The following is a 14,295-nucleotide window of genomic DNA, read 5'->3' as shown; positions in this document are numbered from 1 at the left end:
TGGGTACAAATAAAAAAGAAAGATTGCTAATAGCTAACCTTCGGGTTTGGAATCCCATTTCCTCTGTTGCTAAGGATTTACCCCCTGTGCTCCTGTTCCTTCCTGCCCTTAGGCACGTTCAAGGAGAAGAAAGGGACAGTGGGGGGTCGGGGGTCTATAAAAGAGCCGGACACACCCAGTCCCCTGGTCTCCCAGCTGCGGGCTCCTCTCTCTGGAGAAGTCTGCTGTCCCTGCCTCCTTCTTAAGTAAAACTTGCTTCCTAAGCTCGCCTTGGCGTTCTGGGTGGGGCATATAAGGACCCCATCGCGATCTCCGAGGCTGGATCCGCAGCATCTCCTGAGCGGTACCCGGGGCTGCATCCAAACCCCCTCCCATGTCCAGGACAGCTCCCTGTCGCACAAAAGAGATCCTTCCCGAACTTTCAGCGGCCCACACGGAGGACCCGGCCCCAGTGCTTCCCTTCCCCGCGAGGGTGGGATCACAGAAGGGGCCCAGCCCTGTGCGGTGGAGGCTGCAGCTGGGTGGCTTCTGCAGCTCGGGCCGCGTCCCTCTTACCGATGGCCTGCACCGCAAAGAGCCGGTCCAGGGGTCTGATGGCCGCTCGCCTGCTGGACCCGTTAACCCGCACCGCCAGCCAGTCGTGCCCCTTGCTGCTGATGGACGTCTTGGGAAACCAGCAGGCGGTGTTTCGGCGGGTCTCATCCGTGCTGTATTCTCGGCACTCCTCCGTCCAAGGGCCGTACCTACACGGGACCCTGGTGAGTCTTCTAAGGCCAGAGGAAAGGGACATTTGCACGAGTAAAGAGAGGAGCTCACCTGTAGTAGAGGGAGTACCGAGTGTCCCCGGGAGCGGCCGCGCCGGCCCGCCAGCTGCAGCGGAGGGAGACCTGGTAGGGCCTTCGGTGCGTGTGACCCGCCACAGTGTTTGTGATGCAAGTTAAATTCGTGACCGAGGTTCCCGGAGACCCTGGGCGGCAGAGAGAGCGAGCGAGCGCCATGAATACTGAATATTGCAGCCATGCTTTTGAATCCTGCGACCTCTTTTGAACAACAGAAAGCAACCACCTCCACCTATTTATAGAAACAGCATTTGCAAAGAGCCGACTTCCTAGAGGGGTGAAGCCAGAAAGAGCCCAGAAAGAGCCCGGGGCTCTGCCTTCCCCAGCCCGCCCAGCTGACTGGGGGTGCGGAGCAGGACGCTGCAGAGCATCCCGCATGTCGCCATTCAGAGATCAGCGTCCAGCAACCTCAGGGTCCCCGTCAAATGTGTGCATTGCTAGCTGTGAGACTTCCACCCTGACTACTTCCGGACCTCAGATTCTCCAACTGTAAATGAGAGGGGTGGGGTCTCCAGTGCCCCTTTCTAACCTAGAGTCCTATAGTTCCTAACAGAGGATATTTTGACATATTGTACATGCATGGAGTATAACATTCTAATTAGGATCCCACTCTTGTGGTTGCACATGATGTGGAGTTTAACTGGTTGTGTATTCACATCTGAACACAGCAAAGTTATGTTCGATTCATTCTGTCTTTCCTATTCCCATCCCCCTTCCCCTCCCTTCATTCCCCTTTGTTTAATCCAATGAACTTCTATTCATCCCCTTTATTGTGAGTCACATTCCACATATTAGAAAGAACATTTGGCCTTTGGTTTTTGGGGATTAGCTTATTTCACTTAGCATGATGATCTCCAGGTCCATCCATTTATCACCAAATGCCATCATTTCATTATTCTTTATGACTGCATAGTATTCCATTGTGCATATATACCACATCTTCTTTAACCATTCATCTGTCGAAGGGCACCTAGGTTGGTTCCATAATTTAGCTATTATGATTGACCTGCTATAAACATTGATGTGACTGTGTCACTGTAGTATGCTGATTTTAAGTCCTTTGGGTATAAACCAAGGAGTGGGATAAGTGGGTTATAGTGGTTCCATTCCAACTTTTCTTAGGAATCTCCATACTGCTTTCCAGAGTGGTTGCACTAATTTGAAATCCCACCAGCAATGCACAAGTGTACCCTTTCCCCCACATCCTCAGCAATATTTATTGTTACTTGTATCCTGATCCTTGCCATTCTGAATGGAGTGAGATGAAAATCTCAGTGTAGTTGTAATTTTCATTTCTGTAATTGCTGGAGATGTTGATCTTTTTTTCCCCCCTATATTTGTTGACCGTTTTTCTTCTTTTGTGAAGCGTCTGTTCGGTTCAGAGCCGGGATCTGATCCTACATACCAGGCAAGCACTCTACCACTGAGCCACATCCCTGAATTCTTGAAATGGTAAATGAAACCCCTTTGTGTTTTCACCCAGGATTCCCCAAAATGATCTGAGTGGAAAGCTGCTTTTTCGTTTGTCTCTCTCCTCTCCCCATATCCCGTGCTGTTCTTCAGAACACGGTGGGAAACTCTGGCTTTAGAGTTGCTCAGGGAAGGCAAAGAAGCTGGGGCCGGGAAGGGTTTCACCAAAGTGGGAACCTTGAGGGACGGAAGGGGGCTTTGCAGCAGAGTTAAAGTCGATGGCAGATTACTTTTATCAGCGTCTGTCAACCAGTGTCTTTGACGAGGTAGAGGGAAGGGGTGTGGGGGGAGGGCCTCTTGTTATCTGTGGACAAGTTAGAGATAGGAGACTGACCAAAGAAAGTCCTTTTCACATTATCTTGTGGGCCTGGGGGTGTGGTTCAGTGATCGTGTGCCTGCCTGCCATGCACGAGGCCCTGGGTTCAATCCCAGCACTGAACAAATGTTGGCACACAGGGCTGGGGTCGTGGCTCAGTGGTGGAGCGCTTGCCTAGCACTTGTGAGGCACTGGGTTCGATTCTCAGCACTGCATATAAATAAATGAGTAAAACAAATATATTCCATCTATAGATGATGCATAGGTGGAATTGGACGGGCCGTGGTATGAGAAGTGACCCCAGCCCCCTTCGGGGTAGGGTGCTCCCAGGTCGGGTGACGGATGAGGGAAAAGCGAGTTGTGTTGGGTTTTCTGTTTCCCAGTTTTGCAAAGTCTGGAATATGAAGCTGGACTTTGAGGAGCTTCCTTTACCTGGTGGGGCTGGAAGTTCTGCAGAGACCCAGCTGCTGGCCAGCGGGAGGGGCCCGCCCTGCAGGATTGTCTGCACACTTGCCGAGAGGCCTTGGTGGAGGGGGACCGCGAAGGTGCTCTGCGTGGTCCCGGTCTCGTACTGCAAATGAAACCCACAGGAAGCCTTAGGATCACGACTGCTTATCACGGGTGCCTTTCTGTCACCTTCCAAACGGCCCACACGCGGGACAGACCGAGAGAGTTTGGGCAGAAAACATTAAAAAAAAAAAAAAAAACATTTTAATAATGGTGGTCCATGAACATATCCTCTTGTGAAATCCAAATGCCACCGCTGAGGTTTGAGTCGACTTAGGGTTGAAGCTCCCTTGGGTTCCTGTCTCTAGGGTCAGCCTCCCCTCCAGAAGGAAGAGGAATCCTCTAGCTCTCCATGTGGGCTGCAGAGCAGTTCCCAGAACCCACTTCTGTGACTTCGGGGCACACTGGTCGCTAGCAGGTGCGCTCACCGAGTCCGGAAGCCAACCCGAGGCTCCCAGAAGCCACCCGCTTGGTGCAAGGTGACAACAACAGGGAGTCCGTGAGCGGGCCTCGAACCTGATTTCTCTGATTCCTACCTGCCTTCCCATGTGGGAGGCTACCGCCTTGGGTTCTTTTTGACCTTGTGGAACAAGCATGAGACCATTACCCACTTAGTCATGCCTAAAAAGTTACCGAACGTACGTGTTATTTCTTGTGGCAAGAAAGGATCCCCAAGGTAAAATATCCTGTGCTGCTTTTGCTTTTCAATATGAACCGGGTACTAGTTCTCAGCTTTCAGTGGTCACTGCCGATAGGGAATTGAGTAATTCTCTCTCTCTCTCTCTCTTTTTTTTTTTTTTTAATTAAAATTTCATTTGGCTGGTTCCACAAAATGGCTACGGTGAATTGAGCAGCAATGAACTAAAGAAAAACTGTGGCATATATATACAATGGAATATTACTGCGCCATAAAGAATGATAAAATTATGGCATTTGCAGGCAAATGGATGAAATTGGAGAATATCATGCTAAGTGAGATAAGCCAATCTCAAAAAAACTAAAGGACGAATGATCTCGCTGATAAGCAGATGAGGACATATAATGGGGGGTGGGAGGGGCTAGCATTAGGGTTAGGGTTAGGTTTAGGGTTAGGGTTAAGGAGGGTGGTAAGAATGGAGGAAGGAAGGACTGTATAGAGGGAAAAGAGGGGTGGGAGGGGTCGGGGGGAAGGGAAAAAAATAACAGAATGAATCAAACAACATTACCCTATGTAAATTTATGATTACACAAATGCTATGCCTTGACTCCATGTACAGAGAAACAACATGTATCCCATTTGTTTACAATAATAAAAAATTTCATTTGATTAAAAAATATAGTCAAACATTTACTCTAAAAAATGCAGCTAAGATCAGTATTTACTCTAAATAGCAATAGTGGCAGGAGAGGGGATATTTACGTCGTCAGGCCACGGGGCGTTGATTTTCACGTGATATTCCAGGTTAGCGAGCCCGGGCGCTTGTTCAGGGTTTGGGTCCCAGCGTAAAAGGACTTGAGCTATACCCATGACTTCAATGGTGAAATTCACAGGTGGCAGAAGGGACGCTGTGGAAAGAATAGAAAGCAAACAGTGTTGGGTTGGACACAAACAGCCCTTCCAAGTATCTAAAACTATTTTATGGTCCAGTGAAGTGTTTTGTTATGACCGTTAAGATGTATGGTACTAAAATAATTGTTGAAAGGCTTCTTTAAAATTGTTTCCTACTCATTCTCTTTTCTTGATTTTTCCCAAGTGTCTACCTATACCAGGGACATGGTTTTTATTGAAATGTGAATATTTTTCAACATCATTTATTATAACTGTAGTTTTCCAACCAAGGGCCATTATCCATTAATGGGTGGCAATAAGAATTTATTGGGTTGTGACCGGCAATTTTTTTTTTTTTTTTTGAGATAAGGAAGAAATACAGAATAGAAAATACCAGAATAGAAAATAACAGGGCACATCAAACATAGTAAGACTAAGAGCTTCTTTGCAAATCTCTCGTTTCCATTGTGTAAAGGTACCGATATATTTATTTGGTTGTGTGATCATGATGTAGAAAGTGCGTTTATTTCCTAATAGGAGTCACAGTCAAACGTGTTTGTGACCATGATTATTTAGATCATTTATAGAAAACAGCTTTTTTTTCCCCCCTTCATGAACCACTCTTGGCCTTGGCTTTTTAAAAAAAAAAAAAATTTTAATTACAAAGTCAAATGAGTTTTGTAAAGATGACCCAGAGGAAGAAAATAAAAATCTCCTACAATCCTACCATTAAGAATGACATTAAGGGCTGGGCTTGGGGCTCAGTGGTGGAGTGCTTGCCTTGCATGTATGAGGCAATGGGTTCGATCCTCAGCAGCACGTAAAAAAAAATAAGTAAAGTTATTGTGCCCATCTGCAATGAAAAAAATGTTTTAAATCTGCAAGTCTATCATTAAGAATGTCATTAACATTATATAGTCACTATATATTTTTTTCTGAGCATGTATTTATATAATTATTATTTTTTTAACCAAAATTAGGCTAATACTGTACATGCCATTAAAAAATGCCCCCTTTATTTTTTGGTACCAAGGATTGAACTCGGGGGCACTCAACCTCTGAGTCACATCCCCAGCCCTATTTTGTATTTTATTTAGAGACAGGGTCTCCCTGAGTTGCTGAGCACCTCACTCTTGCCGAGGCTGGCTTTGAACTTGCCATCCTCCTGCCTCAGCCTCCCCAGCCGCTCACTAGACAGGCGTGTGCCACTACGCCCAGCCAGAACCTTCTTGGTTCACTGACTGACGTGTTGGGATTTTTCATTGACCTTGAAGAGTCTTCCGGGACTCTGCACCCACCCCTGCTACCTCAGGGTTTCCAGGGCTCAGCCTAGATTGTCCCGGTCACTGTTGTTGTATCAGTTTAAATGAAAGTCAGGCCGAGTCTTCATTACCTTAGTCGCACTCTGCATACTTCAAGGGCTCAGTAGTCATGCAGGGATGGCAGCTAGTTCTTTGGACAATACAGGGGCAGAGCACTGTCGCTCATAAAAAGGTCTATGGGGCAGTGTTAGGTAGGGACCACAGGACAGCTTTCCTTTCTTTAACTGTCCTCACACCAAACCCGTTGTTACGGTGTGGAGGTGAGGTGTCTCCCAGAAGCTCATAGGTGAGACCATGCAGGAAGGTGCAGAGGAGAAATGACTGGGTTGGGAGAGTCTTAACCCAATCACTGGATTGATCCCTGATGGGATTAACTGAAGTGGTAGGTGTGGCTGGAGGAGGTGGGAATGGGGCGTGGCTGTGGGTAGATATTTGGTATCTGGAGAGTGGAGCCTCTCTCTCTCTCTGCTTCCTGATGATGTGAGCTGCTTCCCTCTGCCACGCTCTTCTGCCATGATATCCTGCCTCACCTGGAGCCCCGAGGAATGAAGTCAGCTTTCTATGGACTGAGACCTCTGAAACCCTGAGCCCTAGAATCAACCTTTCCTCCTCTACAATTGTGCTGGTCAGATCTCTTAGTCGCAGCAGAGAAGTAGCTGACTGAGACACCTGCCCATCAACAAGCTTCCTAACAAAACAGAAGTCTCTTGCTATTTCCTTGAGCTCTCCGACCAGTGCTCCTTATGTGAGGACATTCTGCCTGTGACCAGCAGGGCCAGCCACATGTCCACACACACTTGGGACTGGATTTCCCACAGCAGCCTAAGGTTTCATTTCTGCCAAGGCTACTTTTTAAAAACAGAGTGTATTCAAAGTGAGTATTCTGGTAAGGATATATATATTTTTTTGTAAAATATCCTAACTGTGGGTTTACCTAGAGGGAAATCATGCTATCTGTCTTATAATGTACTTATTTTTAAAAATAAACACTACTGAGTTGATAAATCTTTAAAAAATTTGAAAAATACACATGACTGAGTTGAATCCAAGGTCCTTACACTTTGGGTCAGGAAGTAAGTCGGCCTGCAGTATCACCGTGGCCCCCCAAAGAATCAGGAGTTCAGGAACCATGACGGGCAGTCAGACCTGCAGAGAGCAAGGGGATGTTAGAGAGCGTCCTGCTGGCATTTCTGAGAAACAGTGACAGCCCTTTCTAAAGTAACATGTGGGCATTTGAAATTTAACAAGCATTTGTGACCTGCTTTTTTTTTTTTTTTTTTTTTTTTTTTTTTGGTACCGGGGTTTGAACCCAGGGGTGCTTTATCACTGAGCCACATCCCCAGCCCTTTTTAGTATTTTATTTAGAGACAGGGTCTCACTGAGTTGCTCAGGGCCTCGCTAAGTTGCTGAGGCTGGCTGGGAACTCGTGATCCTCCTGCCTCAGCCTCCCAAGCTGCCGAGATCATGGGCGCATGCTACCGTGCCTGGCCGTGAGGTGTATCTTTCACAGGCTAGGAATACAAAGACATTAGAATTTGCTCTTTGGCTCTCCAGAGTCTGAGAAGCAGAATGAAATGTAAATCAAGAGCGGAAGACCAAACACCTGCCCCGGTTTAGATTTGTAGGAGCACAGGGATTCCTTTCTAAGGGGTGAGCTGGAGGATGCACAGAGTGGTCCAGAGAAGAACACAAACGGAAGAGAGACGGCCACCAGAGCAGGCCTCCCGGTGAGGAAGGTGCTAGGCACAGTTAGTAGCAGACATAAACATCACCAGGAGTATTTGAGTATAAGCCACAGGCTAGGGGCGGTAACTGGGTGGCAAAGTGGGTATTTATAGTGCGCCAGGCCCCGGCTTCCATCTCCAGCAATGTTCGTACCTACTTGAGACAGATGGACGATGAGAGTGAATCTGCAGTTGGAAAAGTTACCATCACTCAGCCTGAGAAGGCCGGAAAGTCTGAGCGTCCTGTTGCACAGGGCAAAGAGCAGAGAGGGACATCTCTTGCTGGAAACTGCGCATTAGAAATATCTTTGAGAACACGAGCAACAATAAATGTTGGCGAGGATGTGGGAACCAGGCACACTCAGCCATGGCTGGTGGGACTGTGGATTGGCGCAACCACTCTGGAAAGCAGTGTGGAGATTCCTCAGAAAACTTGGAATGGGGGCTGGGGATATAGCTCAGTTGATAGAGTGCTTGCCTTACAAGCACAGGGCCCTGGGTTCGATCCCCAGCACCACAAAAAAAAAAAAAAAAAAAAAAAACTTGGAATGGAACCACCATTTAACCCAGCTATACCACTCCCCGGTTTATACCCAGAGGACTTAAAATCAGCATGTAGTGACACAGCCACACCAATGTTTATAGTAGCTCAATTCACAATAGCTAAGCTATGGAACCAATCTAGGTGCCCTTCAACGGATGAATGGATAAAGAAAATGTGGTATATACACAAAATGGAATACTACTCAATCATTAAGAAGAATGAAATTATGGCCTTTGTAGGTAAATGGATGGAGCTAGAGAATATCATACTAAGTGAAGTAAACCAATCCCAAAAAACCAAAGGCTGAATGTTCTTTCTGATATGTTAATTCACAATAAGGGGGGTGCTAGGGAAGAATAGAGGTACTTTAGATTAGACAGAGGGAAGTGAAGGGAGGGGTGGGGTATGGGTTTAGGAATGATAGTAGGATGAATCAGACCTTATCACCCTGTGTGTATGTATGACTACATAAATGGTGTGATTCTACATCATGTACAACCAGAAGAATGAGAAGTTATACTGTTTATGTATGATGTATCAAAAGGCAGTCTACTGTCATGATAATGAATTAGAAAACATTAAAGAAAAAGAAATCCTGAGCTTCTCTCTGCACAGAAATTTCTCCTAGGAGCCACCCTCAAACAATCCTCCCACGACTGTCCTTCCCGCTGCCCGGTGATTCAGTGCATGACATCTATGGTTATTATCTATTATCTAGAAAGAACTTCCATAGATCTCATTCCTACCTACAAAGGAAATGAGTCTGAAGAACTGAATAATGTGTCAAAGAACACCGCCAAGCCGTGAACTTGACCCCCTCTGGAATCTTCCAACAACAAAACCTAAGCTGTGTCAGCTCCACGGTACCAATTAGAATGACTTAACAGTTCTAGGTTTAAAATTTCATTTTAATAGCTTGATATTTTCCAAATATTACTTTAGTAGAACCAGAGAGGGGGAAATCCTGACTAAATAGCTAAGTTCAGAAAATAGCTCAAACCTCTTGGTTTTTTTTTTTTTTCTGCTTAACTAAGTTACTGCTGAAGTTACCGCTATTACTACATGAGTTACTAACGGAATTAGAAAAGGTCACAATGGTAAGAAAGAAGTAGCATCAAAACCATAAAGTCCTTTTTTCAAATAAACTGAAGCCTTGCTCATCAGAATCACATCAGTTTGGACAGAAATAATCTCATTTCTTTTTCTGACAACCACGGCAAGTAGCGAATGATGTTTTCAACCAACAGCAACAATGAAACCAAAGCAGACATTTTAAGATTTTTTCAAATTTTCAGCAAGTGCATATTTTCTTGAGTCAAAGGGAAGTGTTAGCAATCTACTGGGCCTGAGCAGAAAAGATAAAGTACCCTTTTGAACAACAAAGAGAGCTTCCTCTTCAGATTGTGCAAAGTGGTGTCTTAAGATGCCAGTGTTTCCTGAAATGATATCAAATACAATCTAACAGCACTTATTTCATTAATAGGAATTCCAGATCAGGGGAAAAATAATAATGGCAAAATTAACATCCCCTAGTGACTTTTACTAACCGGTCAAGTCAGAGATCTGTTAGGACCAGACATGTAAAAATAAGAAAAATCTGTTTATTTTTTGCCATTAGATTGGTTGAATTTCTCAGCGGGGAGATAATGGAATATTTTACATAAGCGAGAACTCTCCCCTAGAATTTGCCCTGTCGTTATATGCAGTTAGAATTGTTTTTCAAATTTGATCATTCAAACATTTTTTGATAATCAAGTTTTTTGCAAGAAATTTTTGCATCTCATGGTGCTATTTTCTATTCAAATAGATAATACTGTGGAAAGAAAACCAATTGTCCCGTTGGGCTATAGTTTACTCAAACAAGAGTCTAAAGATGACCACGAAGAACGAATTTGGGAGTGCCGATGGATTTCAGACAGGCTGAGCTTTCCTGGAGACCGGGCCTGTGAATCCCCACGTTTTCTTGGAATCTCACCCAGTCTCTGCTCTGTTCTATGGAAGCACCCCGAGCTGTGGCCCCTTCAAACTTCTGGTCCCCTGCAAAGCAGTCATCCAGGCCGGGAGAGGAGAGGAGGCAGAGACTCAAATCTCCCTGGGTCATCTCTTTAATCCCAAAATACACAGTCTTAATCACTGTGCAAGAATAGAGCGAATCTGCCAGTTGTATTTTTACGCACACATATATAACCTCAGAATGCTAATAGGTGTCCTGGCTGTCAGTAAAAATCCAACAGGAAACCATTACCCATGAGGACGTTGAAGTCATTGCTCTTACTACAAAAGTCACTAATGAAATAGAAAAAGGCCACAGATTCAGCAGAATGAAGCAGACCCAGGTTGCCTACCTACGGTCACTCAGGAATCCACGCTCGATCTTGAGGAGAGGCTTAGGGGCTACTTGTGCGAGTGACTCGTATGTAGTTGAGTCAACCTGCAATTCCTCGAGTGCCCTCACCAATCTCGCTTCCGGTGGGAGATGAAATGCGAAAGAAAACATCTCTTGCCGGACAGATGTTTCTAGAAAGTTGAGTCAGGTGTTAACCCTGGGCCATGGACTTCCCCGGTGTTCTGGAGAATCAGCCAGGGTCACAGAATCTTTCCCCTCTTTTTTTTTTTTTTTTCTTGATTATTTATTTTCTCTGCCCGGAGCATTTCTTTTACAACCAAAGTTGTTTTTGTACCCCATTTTTAGAACCTTTTTGAGTTAGCTGTAGTGACATCTAATTCCGGGTTCAACCTCAGTGGCAGGATTCATGCCCTGTTAGACTCTGTAAGGCCTTGACTTCCACTTTTATCTTGCAGTCAGTAATATAACCCAATTTTTTTTTTTTTTAGGGAAAAGGAATGAATGCAATAAACCAAGGGACATATTCAGCTGGGTCTAATGCACTCGCCTCCAGAGAAAAGCTGGGCACATCCCTAGAAATAAAATGTCTAATAAGGATGGTTCAGGCGGTTATTAGTTGGGTTTTGTTTTACCCTCGTGAACTTCTGGTTAATTTTCTGAGATAGCATGTTGGGACAATTTGCTGCCAATATTCTGATAGGTAGATGGATTCTTTGCAATCCCACATGATGTGACTGATTATCCTGCATCCCTGGGCACCCCGTCCACTCACGCTCCTCAAAACCAGGCTGACAGTAGAAACCAAGGACCCGGCTGGTTGTGTCTGTGTTAATGCTGGCAACCCCAGTACCCCACACAGGGCCAGGCGTGGGGCAGCTGGTCCTTGTGCCTGGCTCTGGGTAGAGCAGAGGCGAATCAATACACAGCCCTGAGGAACCAGGACATGTGTGCCGACATCAACCAGGGGGACAGGAAGCTCAGCAGTGGGATGCAACAGGTTGCCTGGAACAAGCCCCGGCCCCTGGGTCCCTGGCTTAAAAATTCTCCACGCAGCAATTCAAGTGATGTAACCACATCAGGGGACTTGATTTCAGGAAATTTTTAACATTTACAAGATTAACTGCTTTTCGAATAACAATGAAAGAGGAAGTATTCACATGAAGTAGAAATCTAGAAATCCTACCAGGTAATGAAATGCTCAGTGTAGTTCATTGGAATTGAGTATCCAATGCATCATTGAAGTCTAACTATGAAGCATAGTCACTTTGCATGCATTCAGAATTTTAGGCCCATGGAGTATTTAAAAAGTCTAGTTTCTCTTTTCTATCTATTGCCTTCCTTCATTCTTCTTCCTTTGTTTTCTCACTCCACGCATGTCTTCTTTCTTTCTTTTTATTTATTTATTTATTTTTTAGTTGAAGATGGACACAACATCCTTATTTTATTTATTTATCTTTATTTGGTGCTGAGGATGGAACCCAGTGCCTCACACGTGCCAGGCAAGCGCTCCAGCACTGAGTCACAGCCCCATGCATGTCTTCTATCCGCATGGAAATATATTTTCCTTGCTTCGGGTAAATTAACTAAGAGAACACAAAGCCAATGAGAGATCTTGGCGACTCTCTGAACGTTTTAGATAAGACATATTTGGAAATCCAAACATCTCCAGCAGAAACAAAAAGCGACAGGCCCTTGTTAGAGACGATAACATTAGTTCCTTTTTGCTACTGGGTCTTAATTTGCAACTTTTAAAATTAACCCTGACACTTCCTCACCCAGATATTTTTATTGCACTCTTTACCGTATTTTCAAAACTCATGCATTTTCTAAGAAATCTTGGCTGCATAAATGGTCTAGATTTAATCCCATCAAGCATCTATCTGGAGCAGTAGAAAATAGATGCCTCATATTTATCTGAAGTCTCAACAGAACCCTGAGCGTTATTTTAACAGGACTCACTCCAGCGTGGATCAGCACATGGGTTCCTTAAGCCATGCATAAAGGAAAAAAAGCAGACTCTGGCCAGAACCTGCCCAGTTCACATCTGGGAACATCATTCATTCTGTCCTTCCTGAGAAAAGTTCTAAAGGGTTTTTGTTTTATTTTAAAGATATTCATACCTTTATCAATCCTTACTTCTCACTTTCCTTCTCCCCTGCCTATTGTGAAATGATTAGGAAGTGATGCCCATGTCTTTCTGGTACAGCCCGTGTCATAGGAAGAGGCGTTAATCTGCTCACCTGGGATGAGTCAGGCGTCTGGTGACCGCTTCCTGAGAAGTGCAGTGGCCGGGCAGTCAGGTGGCAGCCGGGCATGGAGAATGAGCCTTATCTGCGAGTGCACTTGACTTTGAGAGGGTTCTTGACTGTGTCATAACAGCTATACCGTTACAAGCTGGCAGGCGGTCTCCTCCGTGGTGGAAGGGCAGTCCACCTTCGCTAAGCAAATACAGAGGAGGGAGTGGAAAGAAGGCGAGGGTGGGTGAGCCTTGCACTGCCAATGGTCACCCTGCTGTCAATCAAAAGCATCTCCCGGGTCCGGATAGCCACTATCTGATAACTGTCTCGTCTGCACCATGACCCGCTTTGGGAGACGGTTAGCTCTCTTTGGGAGTTGAAATTAACTTTTGCTGGTGGCCACCAGGTAATCAAATCTTCTCCAGACCCTCTAAAGCTTTGCACTTAAAAAAAAAATCTTTTTATTAGTTGTTGATCGACCTTTATTTTATTTACTTATTTATATGCGGTGCTGAGGGTCAAACCCAGCGCTCTACCACCGAGCCACAGCCCCAGCCTATGCGTTTGTTTTTTTTTTTTTTTTTTTTTTTTTAATGTGCTTCGTCAGCTGGAGTAGTTAGTGTTTCTCATCTCCCATTCAAAACCAGGCATATGATTGGACAAGTGATAGAGTCTGAGGAATAGGAACATCCCTTCGTTCTGAGCTTGAGGGGCAATTCTCAGTCATCGGGTGATTCCTTGACTCTCCTCTGTCTTGGTAGCAGGTCTTGTTTCCATGTAAGCAAACCTACTTGGATTTTTTTCCTTTATTCCATTTAAAAAAAAATTTTGTTATTGTTGAAGGATCTTTATTTCTTGATTTATATGTGGTGCTGAGATTCGAAACCAGGGCCTCACACGTGCCAAGCAAGCACTCTACCACTGAGCCACCTCCCCAGCCTGCTATTTTTCTTTTGTTGGCTTCTAGGGAATTTCAGGGTCAGCAGCTAGCAGAGCTGCCATCTGTTAAAAATGTGACTTAGGGGCTGGGGTGGTGGCTCAGTGGTAGAGCGCTCGCCTAGCACGTGAGAGGCCCTGGGTTCGAGCCTCAGCACCACATAAAAACATAAATAAATAAAGTTTAAAAATTGTTTAAAAAGAAATGTGACTTAGGGTAGGGCTGACCAGATCAGAATGGTGTTGGGCACATTATCCGTGCCTGATGTCGGTGGTTGCCTTTGGGACAGGGCTTCAGGCTTAGCCCTGGGGATGTGTGTGGTGGCCTCCACAACCCAGGAGAAGCGTGGAGCAGAGAGCAGACGCGGGAGCAGATCGCCTAGGTTAGACCAGCGTCTCCCCGGTGAGGGGATCAGCAGAGAGCCCACTGCAGGAAACTTCCACCGGGCTCCTCGTGTGTCCCGAGAGAGCACCATCAGTGTGTGCTCCTGGGGTTGCCAAGGTCACCGTTTGGGCAGTTGCCCC

General features: G+C 45.4%; 1 protein-coding gene and 1 non-coding gene across 3 annotated transcripts in view; one reads left to right on the top strand and one right to left on the bottom strand.

Moving 5' to 3' along the window:
- Positions 1 to 13,017, bottom strand: part of Il5ra (interleukin 5 receptor subunit alpha) — a 37,771-nt gene extending 24,754 nt beyond the window's left edge. Inside the window, exons 1-6 of one of the 2 annotated variants that reach the window (XM_047534800.1) lie at positions 12,838 to 13,017; positions 7,041 to 7,128; positions 4,532 to 4,677; positions 3,058 to 3,196; positions 817 to 967; positions 556 to 743 (exon numbers count right to left, since the gene is read on the bottom strand). In XM_047534800.1, coding sequence (XP_047390756.1) covers positions 556 to 743; positions 817 to 967; positions 3,058 to 3,196; positions 4,532 to 4,677; positions 7,041 to 7,113 — 697 coding nt within the window. In that variant the 5' untranslated portion in view covers positions 7,114 to 7,128; positions 12,838 to 13,017. The remainder of the gene's footprint in view (positions 1 to 555; positions 744 to 816; positions 968 to 3,057; positions 3,197 to 4,531; positions 4,678 to 7,040; positions 7,129 to 12,837) is intronic. The other variant, XM_047534801.1, reaches the window with a different exon arrangement.
- An 843-nt stretch (positions 13,018 to 13,860) lies between these two features.
- On the top strand, positions 13,861 to 13,933 carry Trnaa-agc (transfer RNA alanine (anticodon AGC)). The gene has a single exon. It is a non-coding gene; the product is annotated as a tRNA-Ala (tRNA).
- Positions 13,934 to 14,295: the final 362 nt, after the last annotated feature.

Source organism: Sciurus carolinensis, chromosome 19 (genome assembly GCF_902686445.1).
Source record: "Sciurus carolinensis chromosome 19, mSciCar1.2, whole genome shotgun sequence".
NCBI lineage: Eukaryota > Metazoa > Chordata > Mammalia > Rodentia > Sciuridae > Sciurus > Sciurus carolinensis.
Note: the sequence above shows the minus strand (reverse complement) of the source record. Positions and strands in the feature narration are given on the sequence as shown.